The 14,816-nt window shown below is 40.8% G+C and overlaps 1 protein-coding gene across 2 annotated transcripts in view; it reads left to right on the forward strand.

The window, feature by feature from the left end:
- The first annotated feature begins 279 nt into the window (after nucleotides 1-279).
- The window catches only part of Fam193a (family with sequence similarity 193 member A), a 76,342-nt gene continuing 61,805 nt past the window's right edge, over nucleotides 280-14,816 (forward strand). Inside the window, exons 1-3 of one of the 2 annotated variants that reach the window (XM_055623891.1) lie at nucleotides 280-518; nucleotides 11,578-11,735; nucleotides 12,347-12,514. In XM_055623891.1, coding sequence (XP_055479866.1) covers nucleotides 294-518; nucleotides 11,578-11,735; nucleotides 12,347-12,514 — 551 coding nt within the window. In that variant the 5' untranslated portion in view covers nucleotides 280-293. The remainder of the gene's footprint in view (nucleotides 519-11,577; nucleotides 11,736-12,346; nucleotides 12,515-14,816) is intronic. The other variant, XM_055623892.1, reaches the window with a different exon arrangement.

Here is a 14,816-nt window from a genome sequence, read left to right on the forward strand (position 1 = left end):
GTATATGCAGGTGCCTCTGGTATGGTGCTTCATGCCTTGTTGTGGATGAAGATCCATGGCTGATGAGTTTTTCTGGTAGAAGTAAAGTTTTCCTGGGCGAAGTACTTCTTTATGGTGTTCCTGTTTTATTTTAAATATCACCAGTTTCTAGAATATGAGGTTCAGCTTCATGTGTTTCAAGTTAATGTTTTTCTATATAAATATACATATTTAAGATTTAACAATCTTAGCTTCCTGGCTCAGGTTTTGAACATAGAATTTTTTTTCTATTCCAGACTCCTTTTAGTTTTGGCATGAATCATAGGACACCACCCTACCCCGCTGGGGATTATTGTCTCCTATGCAGAAGTGAACGGAAAGACTCTTCATTCTTAGAGAGTGGAGTTAAGACTTCGAGCAAATTGGCCCTTTCCATGGCTCCCAAAGGCAACAGCGTGTTGCACCTGCCACTATGGGTATGCCCAGACTGCCGGAGGACTGTGGAGAAGGAAGAGAGGCACAGCGGTCTTGACCAGCCGGTGAGTGGCTGCAGCTTCGGTGGGCTTCTTGCTCCTCTCTTGTGGGTGGTGGGCTAATTGGCAGTGGAAGAAAAAGATACCTATCCATCTGTCATCAGAACGCTTCCTTCAATACTGTCTTTTGACCCATGCCAACAGGGATGTCTCTCTTGGCCTTTGCTGGCCACACCAGCTGTAGGTGGAGAGCATCTGCTTCCTTATATGCAGTCAGCAAGCTGGCCACTTGCTTATCTTTTTGTTTTTTTGCATCTTGCCTCAGGGTTTCTTTGGTGATGAAGCTTCTTGAAAAGCTAGTAAGACATTCATTTGTTTAGTTTTAGATGATCCCATGTATTGGTATAAATGTCTGAAAATTATTTCTGTAATGCACTTCTGAAACCTGACCATCTCCCCTCCTTGATTCTAGGCTTTCTCTTAATGTCTTTGAGGCCGTTAGGTTTGATCTAATCTTTGCCATAGTTTATGTCTTAGGGGCTGCTGTTCCTATTAGGCTTTCTTATCTCTTTGTGTTCTAGGAGATGGCTTTTTCAACCATCCCATATTCAAGGCTCTTCTCCTCCCTCTTATTATTTTACTTCTCTTCTTCTTTCCTTTTGATTGCTGAATGCAAGAAGCTGTTTTCTGAGTGACTTTTCTTCTGATCCCTTGCTTCTTGGGGCCAATAACAGGCAGAGGTTCCTGCCTTCTGTTTTCAGATTAGTCCCAGTGGCATCTTGAGAAGCATTTGACTGTAGTATGTATAGTTCTCCTTTTCCTAGGCCTAGTCCTCTTCCTCATTGGCCACTCAGCTGGCTGAAAACAAACCCCAGCTTCAATGCCAGTCTTGGTAGAAAGGTTTTAGTAACTAAGTCTGGGGTTTCACTGCTGATCAAACTAGAAGTTAGTGTTCCTCCTGAGGGGTGACTTTTCATGCTGATCTGTGGCTTTTCTTTCCACTTTTTCTCCTTCCTATATCCTTTCTTTTCTATCTCTGTGTGGTGTGTTTTAGGTGTTCTCATTGTGCACTCAATAGAAAGGTAGACTTTCTGGATGTAGTGATAAACACCTTTAATACTAGCACTCCTGAGACAGAGACTGGTAGCTCTCTGAGTTGGAGGCCAGCCTGGTCTATCTAGTGAGGTCCAGTCTAGCTAGGGCTACATAGTGAGACCTTGTCTCTTAAAGGGAGAAAAAGGAACGAAGGTGGGCGGCCAGGCAGGTAGGTGTTTTTGTTCTTTCTGAGTTTGTTCTTACTGGTGAGTTAGGCCTGGCTGCTTCCTGTGGTTGTGGGTGTGTTTGGTGTTGGGTCTAAACACAGAGATGAGAAATCAAGGGCTGCCTCTCAGCCTAGGTCCTTCTGTGGCCCTTATTCTTAGGATTGCCTTACTGCTGAGCTGTTGATCACCTTCTGTCCTCTGTTAATGATAGCACTTAAGATACTGTAGTTTGATTTTCTAAATGTTTTGAATTTTATAATCATATAGTATTTATATTCATTCATTGTAATTGAGGTTTGTTACTGTATACTAGTCACCTTTATAAATATAATACATTTTAGCTTTTGAATTTTGCTGTTAAAGATTATTTTCCTGGGGTACACAGTCACAAACTCTTCTCTCTGTGAGGTATAGAGTATTTATAAACATAGCTTGATTCCCTGTAAAGTCAAGCATTTTCATAAGCAAAAATAATTCTAGAATGGCAAAGTGTCCATGTTTTGGAACTCTCTTTCTTTCAAAGTTATCTTGTTTGTGCTGATTCACCTTTTGTTTGAAGTGAATGAGAAAATACTGTAGTGGCCTTTTCACTGGTCTAAATGCCTTTTAATCCTTCATCAGGCTACAAGAGCTTACAGAGGTGGTTTAGTTACATTGGAGTCTGAAAACATGTCAGTCAGTGACACATTTCTTTTCTGATTTGTGGAAGTCTGTTGGTCTTTCTTGCCCTTTGAGTGGATCTCTCTCACATGTGGTTTTGTAGCTATTTGCTGGTCATTTATAGAACAGTGGTTTGCAGTGTCGGCAGAGTCTCATTGTCAGTCACAGCGTGTGAAGTAGAGATCCCCTAACCTGGTCCTTTGTCTTCTTTTTTATTCTTACTTTTTTTCTTGATATAGGGCCTCACACTGTAGCCCATATTGACCAGGAATTTAACTGTAAATTGTCCTGTAATCCTCCTATCTCAGCTTCCCAAGTGCTGGGATTATAGACATAAAACATTTATCCTTTTTCAAAAGTGTTGCATATAATCTAGAGCCTTTACATTTTTATATCAAATTTAGAATCAGTTTGTCAATTTTTACAGAAAAACTTAATGGGATTTGAATTGTCATGTTAAATCTATAGAATGTTTGAGATTAGAATTGACTTGTTGTTGTTGTTTTGTTATTTTGAGACAGGCTATCTTTGTGTAGTCCTGGGTGTCCTAGAACTTGTTCTGTAGATCAGACTGGCCTTGAATCTACCTGCCTATGCTTCCGGATTAAAGGCATGTGCCACCACACTCAGCTTGAGAATCAGTATCTTAACACTTATTGTGTAATCTAGTCCACAAGCATTGTATAGTTCTTTAAATTTTTTTCTTTTTAGATTTATTTTTTAATAATTTTATATGTATTTGTGTTTTGCCTGCATGTATATGTATGCAACACTTTTGTGTGCCTGGGGTCTCTAGAGGCCAGAAGAGGGAATTACAGACAATTGTGGTCCACCATGTAGGGGCTAGCTATTGAACTCATATCATCTGGGACAGCAACAAATGTTCCTGCTGCTTTGGCCTTAGTGTACACTAATGTTTCGTTAATAATTATTTTTTTAAGATTATTTATTATTTATACAGTATTCTGCCTACATGGATGCCTGTATGCCAGATCTCATTGTGGATGGGTATGAGCCACCATGTGGTTGTTAGGAATTGAACTCAAGACTAAAAGCCAGTGAACTAAAAAACCAGTGGTCTTAACCTCTGAACCATCTCTCACTAGCCCTGATTAAGAATTATTACGTCTTTGTTCTTGAAGAATCTTATTAATATCTATAAATTTGCTTTGTATTGTTTTGGTGTCTGAGACTAAGGTAGGAAATAAATTTTTTTTTAAAAAAAGAATAAACTAGGAAATATTTGTTCTTGTTAATTTTCAGGAAAAGTTTGTGTAGAATTGGTATCATTTCTTCCATAAGTAGCTGGTAGAGTTTTCTGGTGAAGCTATTGTTGATGTGAAGTTGCCTTTTATTTTTTATTTTGTGGGATCTGTTTTGTCTTAGTTTCTTTTCTTTTTGTTACTATAATAAAATATTCTGTCAGAAGCAACTTAAGGGAGAAAGGATTTACTTTAGCTCATAATTCAAGAGACAGTCATCATCAAATGGAAGTAAAGGCATCAGGAATTTGAAGGAGCTGGTCACATCACATCCACATAAAGAAACAGAAGGATGAGACCAGAGACATCTTAAGGGCACTAGCTGCACTTCCAGAGGATTCAGGTTCAATACTCAGCACCCACATGGCAACTCACAGCTATGTGTAACTCTGGCTCCAGGGAATCTGACACCCTTACAGGTATGCGTGCAGGCAGAACAGCAGTGCACATAAAATAAAATGGAAGAAATTTAAAGAAAAAGAAACAGAAGGATGAATGTGTCGTAATGCTTAGCTCACTTCCTCCATTTGATAGTTTAGAAGCTCATTCAGGGAGTGGTGCCACCCACAGTGGTCATAAGTTCCGATTTCAGTTCATGGAACCAAGATATTCTTGAACAGGCTTGCCCAGGACTGTCCCCCAGGTGAGTCTAGATTTTATAAAAAGTGATAATTGAATTAACCATCCTCCCTCCCTTTCTTTCTTAGATTGTATTTATTTATATATCAGTTGGTGTTGTGCATGCATGTACCTGTAGAGGCTGCAGGCATCAGCTTTCCTGGAGCTGGAGTTACATGTGATTGTAAGCTGGCTGATATAATTGTTGGGATCTTATTTTCAAACAAACAAACAAACAAGCAAAAAGTTATTAAACCCAATTCTAAATGATCTATAAGTTAAAAAAAAAAAGTCACAATGAAGGTCCTTATAAGGCAGTGTTGACACACCTTTAATCCCATTACTCAGGAGGCAAAGGCAGGCAGATCTCTGTGAGTTTGAGTCGAGCCTGGTCTACAGAGCTAGTTCTGGGACAGCCATGGCTACACAGAGAAACTGTCTCGAAGAACCAAATTTTAAAAAAAGTAAGGGTGGGCTACCTATAAAATATTCTCAGGGCTGGAGAGGTGACTCTGGCTAACTTAAACTCTTGAGCTCAAGGGTTAAGAGTACTAGGTGCTCTTCCAGAGGACCCAAATCCATTTTCCAGCAACCTTCTCTAATCCCTGTTCCAGGGGATCCTCTACAGACCCTCTGCTAATCTCCAGTGGGTATCAGGCACACATGTGATGTGCCAGACATACATGCAGACCAAAACCAAAAAAACAAACAAAAAATAAAACACCCATACACCATACATGGAATCTCTCTCTCTCACATACACATATGTGTATATTATAATTTTCTCTGTCTCTCTCTGAGAGATGAAGATGATTCAGTGGGTAAGAGTGTTTGTGTATTCATGTGCTAGTCTCTGGCAGCTTTCATTTCTTTTGGTGCTTGGTATCAGCAAGTATTAGCAATAGGCAAGCAGGAGATGCAGCAAGCTGCTCTCTCTAGTGTTGCAGTACTTTTCCTAGGGCGTGCATATTCCTTGGCCCTCAGTAGCTGACAGTGTTATAGCGCAGTGTCGGAACTGAGACTGTGGTCTCAAAAACTTGATATTTCAAGCTTTCCACTCTGTTCTCTGTCGCTCTCTTTCTTCCTGTCTGTGTTGCTCTTCTTTTTTGCCCTGGCTCTTGAACGGTTCAGCTGTCACAGCTGGCTGCCTGACCTCTTCCATAGCTTACTATTACCATTCTTCTACTATATCTTCCCCTGTGTCTGAGTAGCCCTATAGAGCCCATGGAAGGGTATTTGGACCAATCACAAAAATTTGTTTAGACCATCACATGCTTGCCTCATAGCCCATGACTGCAGTCCCTCTGAAAACCACCAGGGGAAGTGGTAGAAAAGATAATCTAGAGTTCATAGTGGCTTGTGATAGCAAAAAGTCTTACTTACACAGACTATTTCAGATAGCACTGGCTGAGACTGTTCCTTCAGACTATACAGACAGGCAGTCAGCTGAAGTGCATTAGTTGTCTCAGGACATCTTTGAAGTGTTCAAAACAGCTAGTGTTGGTGTAAGGTTAGTCCAGCTAGCTGACTGACAATCCTTTTACTCAAGGTAACTAGGGTAGCATAGGAGAATCCAGCAGCTGATTTTAGGAAGTCAAATTGCCTCATTATCCAGCATCTTTTTTTCCATTTATAGTAAAACAAGTACGAAGATTGCTTACAGAACTGCAGAGGCAGGTGGATCTCTTGAGTTAGAGGCCAGCCTGTTCTACATAGTGAGTTCCAAGAGAGCAAGAACCACATAGATCCTTTCTCAAACACACACCCACACAGAGCTTACAAATACAATTTTATTTGATTATTTATGCATTATTATTATTATTATTATTATTATTATTATTATTATTATTATTATTATTATGATGTTGTTGTTTTGAGACAGGTTTTCTCTGTGTAGCCGTGGCTGTTCTGGACTCACTTTGTAGACCAGCCTGGCCTCAAACTTACGGAGATCTGCCCTCCACTGCCTTTTAGAATGTTGGGATTACAAGCATGCATCACTGCACCCAGCTTTCTTTTTTTTTTTTCCTTAAACAAAAAATATTCTTAGAGCAGATACATGTTTAAGAATTTTTATTGGAGCCAGGCAATGGTGGCACACTCCTTTAATCCCAGTACTCATGAGTTTGAGGCCAGCCTGCTTCATAGAGTGATTTCTAGGACAGTAAGGGGTATACAGAGAAACCCTGTCTCAGGGGGAAAAAATTTTTTTTTTAACTGGGACATTGTTTATAGTAATGAAGAATCATACTGCTAAAATACTCAGAGATTACTCAAATGTTCATTAATAAGAAACTTGTTAGATTTATTATAGATCTTTAACATTGTACAACTATATTCTGTAATTCAATTCAATTGCTTGAAGTGAAGAGATCTCTATAATGTAATCTAAAGAATGAAATAATTTTATTAAGAATGAAAATTATGTTGAGGAGAAATGTATTGAGCATTTAATAGCATAACCCAAAATATTCATATGTGTGTATGCATGTATATTGTGTATGTATGTGTGTGTACATTAAAAGAATATTGCTTCCATAGTGTCTAATCTATGGCAGTGTTAAATATGTCATATACTAATTTATTCAAAACCTCATTATCACCCATAGAGAGGCAGTACTATTTGCTCCCATTTATAGATAAAGAAATTGGGCCAGGAAGGTTAGTTTCCTAGGATCACACAGTTAGTAAGAGGCACTGTCAGGTTTCAGATCACAGTATTTTGGTTTCACAATCTATGCCCTTAACCACTGTGTGTCCCGTTTTTATGTTGTTTATAATGACTGGATACCTTTACTAAAATATTAGAAGTGAAGCAGAGAGTGAACAACATATATTAGTTTTTTGGCAGGGTATTTGTAGGAAAGAAACAAAAAACGATAAGTTAGTGGGGGAAAGGCTGAAGCACAGTAGCGAAATACACTTGGAATAAGGTTAAAAATCTTTAGATTTTACATCTCATACTACAGTAAAAATAGAAAAATGGCAAAATAAAAGGGATAGAGACTAAAAAAGATAGGCACAAATGAAGATTATGATTAATATGAAGATTTTTTTTATCTTTTTGTGTATATTAGCGCATAATTTCCGGTCTGGGTGCACTCATGCATGTGGAGGCTATAGGTTGACATTATGTGTCTTCTCTAGTTGCCTTCACCTTATTTTTTTAAGAATGTATTTTATGGTGTATGACCATAAAATATGGCCATACAGTGTTGTTCTAAGAATTTTGCATAATAGTTTACTCAAAACCTCAGGGGTCTCTTACTGAACCCGAAGCTCACTCATTTGGCTAGGTTGATTGGCCAGCGCACCCCCAGTGTGTTTTTCCTGTCTCTGTCTAGTAGTCGGATTACAGCATGTACCATTGTTCTTGGCTTTTGTGGATGTGAGAGGGGAGGGCAGCAGTGCATAGGGTACAACTCAGGATCTCATACTTGTATTGCAAACACTGTACTAATTGAGTCATCTCTTCTTTTGTCAGAACTTATAATCTTTAATGTGAGCCTGTCTGTTTAAAGTGGAAGAGGAACACATAAATCTCTTTTGTTTTTTCAGTTATTGTGGAAATTAAATTTTTAAATTCACCCTGATATTACTTGGGGAAGTTACCTGATTCTGAAAAGGAAAGAATTTTCTCAGCTTGGAGAAAATGATCATCTTGACCTTCACTCATGCTACATTAGGCCAGCTGCTGGCTTGGTGTTGGTCTTTTGTTGGCAAGATGCAGTTTTGCTGTTTCAGAATTTGCTTTGTCAGATTCTCGTTTTCTTTTCTCTTGACATAGAAGTTTCAGAGTGTTAGTCCATGGTGTGCATGGTGCTGGGACGGTAGCTGAGTTTACATTCTCATCTTCAAGTGAGTCAGAAAGACTTACAGTGGGTTTTTTTTTTTTTTGGTTTTTTGTTTTTTTTTTTTAAGCAGCACCTGTCATTATCCCAAGGAGAGGTAGGTCCTGCTTATCTCACTTGTTCTCCTTGGCCTTTGCTCTCTTCATTTTAAGTTCCCATCAAAATGCATTCTAGAGCTTATCTAGCCCAAAGCTTCAAACTCTTTCACATTACTTACACAAACCAGCTACAAAAGCCTGTGAATCACAGAGTCAGGATTATTGTAGCAGTGACTCTGCTTTTCTTGTTCACTGCTGTAATAAAATACCTGACAGAAACAGCTTGAGGTTAGAGGCTTATTTGGGCCTATAGCTTGCAGGTACAGTCTATCATTGTGGGGAAAATACTGTGGCAGAAGCAATGATCTATGGTAATGGGAGCTTACCTTGCATCTTGTTTACATTTTTGTAGGAGCAGGAAGCTAGACATTGCAAATTTGATATTGCCTATTGGATTTTGTCATTTTACAAAATTGTGTTCTGTTTGGACAGCCTATAATGACCTGATATTCAGCCTAAATAAGTTCTACAAGGTGCCACATTCAGAGATTTACCATCTAGTTACTTTTGACCTTATTTATCCCTTGTTACAGGGAAGTGTCACTTTAGTTGTGGTTGCTGTGCCAGCTGTCATTGTAGGTGCTTGTACACAGTGTGAGCAGGTGGAAAGGCTCCTACACACACCCACTTTCTGATGCAGTGTCAAAGATAAAAACACCAGAAAGTAAGAAAAGCCAATATTCAGGAATTTGTGAGAGAAGAGATTAACTATGGTGTTTAGGTAGGTACTTTTAAAAGGGTTTCTCTGTGTAGCCTTGGCTGTCCTGGACTTGCTTTGTAGATCAGGCTCACCTAAAACTCACAGAAATCTGCTAGTGTCTGCCTCCCCAAGTGCTGGGATTACAGGCTTGCACCACCACCACTGTTACCGCGCCTGGCGAGTACATCCTAACACAAGGGAAAAACTGACCATTGGTGGGAGATCATATGATACTCAGATCTGTGAAGTGAGCCCTGAACAGGCATGGTAATTGTCAAGAACAACCAAAGCTGTGGAGCTGAAGGAATGAACTTGGGAAGAAACCAACTTAGAGAGGATATTATGACCCTGGAGAACAGAGGCTCTTCAGGGTGCTACAGGCCCAGTTGGGCATTAGCAAAACTTCTTTCCTGGAGAAAGCATGTCATTCAGTCCCCATTTCTTTAAAGACAAAGCTGTCTAGTAGTATGAGCAAGGGAGGAAGTACACAGGAGGATTTGAGATCCCTTCAGTATTCTTCTCCCATCCTCTGTCCACAGTTGAACATTGTACCTGTTACTTACACAGGTGACATGTCTAATTATAGAGCATGACAGAGTTGAATATTGAACTAAGTGGCAAAAAAAAAAAAAAAAAAAAAAAAAACCGAACAAACAAAAACACCAGAAATAGCTTGATTGTTCTGTCTGGGTGGGGGATCTTTTTTCTGAGTCCTGTGTTATGTATAGAACTCCATCAGACTATTAGAAGGCACACCAAGGTTAGTGGATGAGCACTATGGTAGAGGAACAAGTACAGTGACACAGAAGCAGAACTTTGTCACAGACAGCTTGGAAGCTTTGGGAAGAAACAAGGAAATGTATTCCAAAGTTATATGGAAGTTAACAGAAGGATTTATGGAGGGGAGCCCATGAACTCTCTTCTGGCTGCACTTTGAGAATGGGTAAGGGCAAGTAGAGGTCAGTAGAGAGCCTGGTAGTCGCCAGGTAAGAAGTGACTGGCTTGCACCGAGTGTCAAGTTGTGGATGTGGTATAGTTTGAGGTGAGGGTAGAAGTGGGCATGAGCTGGGAGAGAATAGTTAGCCTCATACATTAACTGGCTGACCTGTTACTATTGAGAAACAGCCTTGTGATTCATCACCACTGTCAGGCTGTGTCTGCCCACTTATGTCTGCACCGGGATGATGGCAGTGAGACCTTATACTTACTTTTAGTGTTGAGATGATCTCATTTTCAGGTTTCAAATCCAGTGTCTGCATAAAAACCCTAGTGTCTCACCTAATTTGAAGCTTCTCTCGCAGCTGTAGAGGACATGATAGGAGTAACTGTTATAGAGGATATGTCCCACATCCTTATACTTTTCTATTCTTCCAAAGTGGAGAAAGATCTCAGGAAAGATCTAGAAAGATCTAGGGTCTTGGTTCTTGCTTGTGACTTTTGGCTACAAGGTGCTTGTTCTAGGTTATGTATGTGAGGTTGGGTCACAATAGCAGAAACACTGTAAGCTTGATGTCTGCCCATTGTCAGGTACTTTCCCCTTGGTCTAGGATGTTTCACTGGGCCTTTTCATTGTGCAGCACCTGTTTGTGTGAGTTCTTTGCTGATGACAGCTTCTTCTCCCATGTGGTAGTGACAGTACAATTCCATACTCTCTCTGCTGGGCAGGAAGCGCTTGGCCTTTTGGGCTTTTCTATTTCAGAGTCTGATACTAGTGTCCATGTGCCAAACCTTTGAGCACTTTAGCCTTGAGGTGTCTGCTCCTTGTCCAGCGACAAGGTGTAAAGGTCCTTAGGGTGGTGTAAAGGTGTTTGTATGTGTGTTTCTTGGGGAACAGGAGGTATAGGATACATTTCTCAAATTCAAGAAGCCTGACGCATGCCTCAGTGTTTCACTCTGTGTTAACAATGTTGTCAGAGCAGGCTGGCTCTGTTGTGGACTCTGAGGAGCATATTCCAGTGCTCCAATCTACCTCGTCTAGAGTGTTCTCGAGCTTCCTTGTCCATGGTTAGAGTAGACAGTATAGGTTCTGGGCTCACTGCCTTTGTTTGTCAGGCAGTTATGGACATACATTTTTAGAGGTGCCTGCTAGGACTATTATCACATGCTGATTAGGGCACTGGAAATCAAGATTATTTGCTTTTTCTTTCCTTTCTTCCTTCTTTCCCTGCTTCCCTCCTGCCTCATCCTCCCTCCCCCGCTTCTTCTGTTGGATGTTGTCATGTAAAGACCATTGGAAGTAAGAACAGCATTGGTCCAGACAAAATCTGGAGTTTTTAGCCTATCCAGTGTGCCTGAGGCAAGAAAATGTGGGCCGCATAAGGGTTCAAGGCCAGCTTGTGCTGCTGTGTAGTAGACTCTATCACCCAGTGTCCCCCTTTCACCCCCAAAGAAGCTTACTATGTAGATTTCAATGTTTGTTGTAACATTTTTCTAGTAGGCAGTTTTTTGTTTTGTTTTGAGACAGGTTCTTTCTGTGTATAGTTCTGGCTGTCCTAGAACTCACTATATAGACCAAGTTGGCCTCAGACTCACAGAGATCCATCTGCCTCTGCCTCCTAAGTGCTGGAATAAAAGTTATGCACCATCATACCTGCCTCTGGAAATGCATTTTTAAGACAGCAATAGACATTTGATATCATAAACATAACTGGTCTTTTTTATTCTAATTTTAAAGCAGGGCCAAGATTTTCTTCTTCACTCATCACTTGGGGGTTCCCAGCCTGAGACCAGTGGTGCTGGGAGGCTGGCCCTAGGCACACAGACGATGACCTCATCAGGGCTAGGCACCACACCCTCAGATGCCTGTTCATGTGAAGCCTGCAGTGAACGAAGGTATGTGTTGAGTTGGTTGTGCTGCTCATGATGGGGTATGTGGGAATATGTTATGCTTGGCTGAGAATTGGGGTTCTTTTGACAAATAACAGTACCTGTTTGATATAGCCCTGAGAGTAGGACATGACTTTACTATATTACAAGGGGGAAAAATGTACAGAAAGACAAAATTCTTGCCCTTGAGGGACTTAAACACTAGGAAGCTGGCCCTTATAAAGAGCAAAGTAGGACAACTCTTACAATTTAAATAAAGGCCAACTGTTGTTTCATGCTGTAATCCCAGTATTTGAAAGGCAGAGGAATCTACCTATAAGTTCTGGTGAAGTCAGGGCTACATAGCAAGACTTTATCATAAGAAAAAAAAATGAGCCTAAGGTGATCATAAATAATGGGTCTAGAAGAGGGGCTTGTGATGGAAGCTGCTAGGAGTTGAAGGAAGAGCCAGGACCTGATAGAAAAGGGCTGTACACCTGTCCTGGGACAGGGCACCAAAGGGTAGAAAGCAAGGGCTCTCTGTGCCATATGGCGTGAGAGTATGGAGTTGGGGAGAACCTGGTGGAAAGTTAGGTAGATTACCTCCCTTAACTCTCCTGGTTCCTGTGTTGTCACAGAGACATCTCAGCAGAGACAGACCGGGAACCGCAGCAGCTGCAGAACTATTGGTCAGAAGTACGCTACATGGTTCGATGCATATACCGCCAGGCGGGGACCCCACTGGCAGAAGATCAGGATCAGTCTCTGGTTCCCGACAAAGAAGGAGTGAAGGAGCTCGTGGATAGGTACAGGTTGCACCTTTCATGTTAGAGCCCCATCTTATTCCTGCCCTCCCCACTGTCCATGAAGCCTCAGTGCTTGTCCCAAGTAAAGCTCATCTGTACTTTGAACGCTTGATGCAGCTCAGGTCTTCAGCAGATAACTGACAAACGGGAGCCTTCTGGGTAAAAAGTTGCAGTTTCCCTCCCTCCCTCCCTCCTTCCCTCCTTCCCTCCGTCCTTCCTTCTGCCCTTCCTTCCTTTTCGAATCAGGGTTTCTTTTTGTGTACTTTTGGTTGTCCTGGAATGCTCTGTAGTTCAGGCTGGCCTCAAACTCAGAGATCCACCTGCTTCTGCCTCCTGAGTTCTGGGATCAAAGGCATGCATCACCATGCCCAGCTGGGTTCTCTGAGATGTTTCTGTCATATATTAAGACTGACAGTAACAGCCAAGATGCCAGAGTCCTTGCTGTGCCAGCTAAGCTGGATACTTTATAAACACTCTTGCATTTGTAATTTAGGGAGAAAGGACAAATGTTCCTGTCCACTGAAGCACTGTGAGATCGGGCAGCTTATGAAGACACCTACCTCATGAGGTGCACAGCAGCTGTTCTCACAGGGAGTGCTTTCTACCCAGCATCTGTTCTTCAACAGGCTCCCTGTGCCCAATGAGTGACAGAAAACTTTTTTTTTCTCTCTCTTAAAACTTAAGTGTGCCATCTTTTCCTGATTTTTGAAATGTTCCAAATAAAAGCAACAAGTCTGAGCTGGATATTTCATGGTTCAGTTCTCATTTTTTTTCTCATGTTTTGATTGCATAATTTTGGCATCTTATGAAGTCATGTTTGTCATGTCAAAGAAACAGGGGCATTGATTTGCAAAGCATTGTGTTCAGGATTTGACCTTTTAAGGAGAGGTTTTCTAGTTAGTGACATATGAAACCCATGACATTTCAGATCCTTCCTGCTATATCTGTGATGCTTTAGAGGAGCACAGGTTTCATCCAGGTAGAGCAGCCTCTATAAACACGAGTGAATTAATTGAGTGATGAACTACTTTCAGTGTCTTTTTCACTTAAGTTTGTTTGCATGGGCTAGAGAGAGCGATTGCGCAGGGACTTGCTCACAGCTGTTTATAATTGCAGAATATAATTTGAGGATCCAACACCTGTTTTTTAGGGGCACCAGGCACACATGTGGCTCTCATACATGCAAGCAAAACTCATACACTCATGAAAAATTTATAAATAGAAAAAATCTGTTCTCAAGTATCACATGATATCTTCTGAAATTATAAAATGTAGTAATGGACATAGAATCAAAATCCTTCGAATTTCTCTGCAGCAAAGAAACTATAAGGAAGTATCTACGGGGCTTCCTTTTTTAAAGAGTTTGTGTGTGTTTGGTACATGCACGTGAGTGTGCAGGTGTATACATGTTCAGGAAGGCCAGGCTGTCTTTCTCTGCTGCTTTTCTCCTTATTACTTTGAAATAGGACTTTTCACTGAACTGGCAAAAGTCCACTATTTTGGCGTACTGGTTGGCCATCAAGCTTTGAATATCTATGCCTTTTCAGCCAGGCTGGGTGCCAGTGAGCTTTCAGAAGCCACTTGTCTTCACCACTTAATGCTGGAGTGACAGACATTCTCAGGGATATCTGGTTTTTTACAGAGGTACTAGGGATTTGAATTTAGGTCCTTGTGCTTGCAAAGCAGTGATCTTACCCATTAAGCCTTCTCCTCAGCACTTTAGTGTTCCTGTTAGTTCATTTGTTCCTTGCTCGTTTTAATCTTATGTCACTGGACAGTGACATAAACATATGGAACACATTCTGCTTAAAAGTGTTGCCACACTTAGAGATAAATACCTGTAATCTCAGCATAGAGAAACTAAGGCATGAGGATTATAAATTGAGGCTAGTCTGCTTTATAGCAAGTTCAAGGCTGCATAGTAACACCCTGTCTTCACAAACCAAAGGCTAGGGATAGCTCAGTGTTAGAGCTCTTGTGTAGTATGCTAAAAGCCCTGAGTTTATGTTAATATTATTTTTACAATGCTGTGCTTGTTTCTCAGTTTCTCTTAAATACAAATAATTGAGACTCTTTTATATTTAATAATAAACTTCACAACATAATAACTGAGCAGTTATTACTCTGTTCTTAACTCTCCAAGCTAATCTGGTTTCCTCTCAGTGTGCATCCCAGAGGTACTTGCAATTTGTAGCTCTCCTGCTTCAGCTCCTTCTCCTGATGTCTCTTAGACCTTTCCTGTGGCTGAATTTTCTACTTTTTTTTTTCACTCCTCCCCCTGCTGGCAAGAAGTCCAGTCCTG

Source organism: Psammomys obesus, unplaced genomic scaffold, assembly GCF_907164565.1.
Source record: "Psammomys obesus unplaced genomic scaffold, mPsaObe1.curated_primary_1811, whole genome shotgun sequence".
In the NCBI taxonomy this organism is placed as follows: domain Eukaryota; kingdom Metazoa; phylum Chordata; class Mammalia; order Rodentia; family Muridae; genus Psammomys; species Psammomys obesus.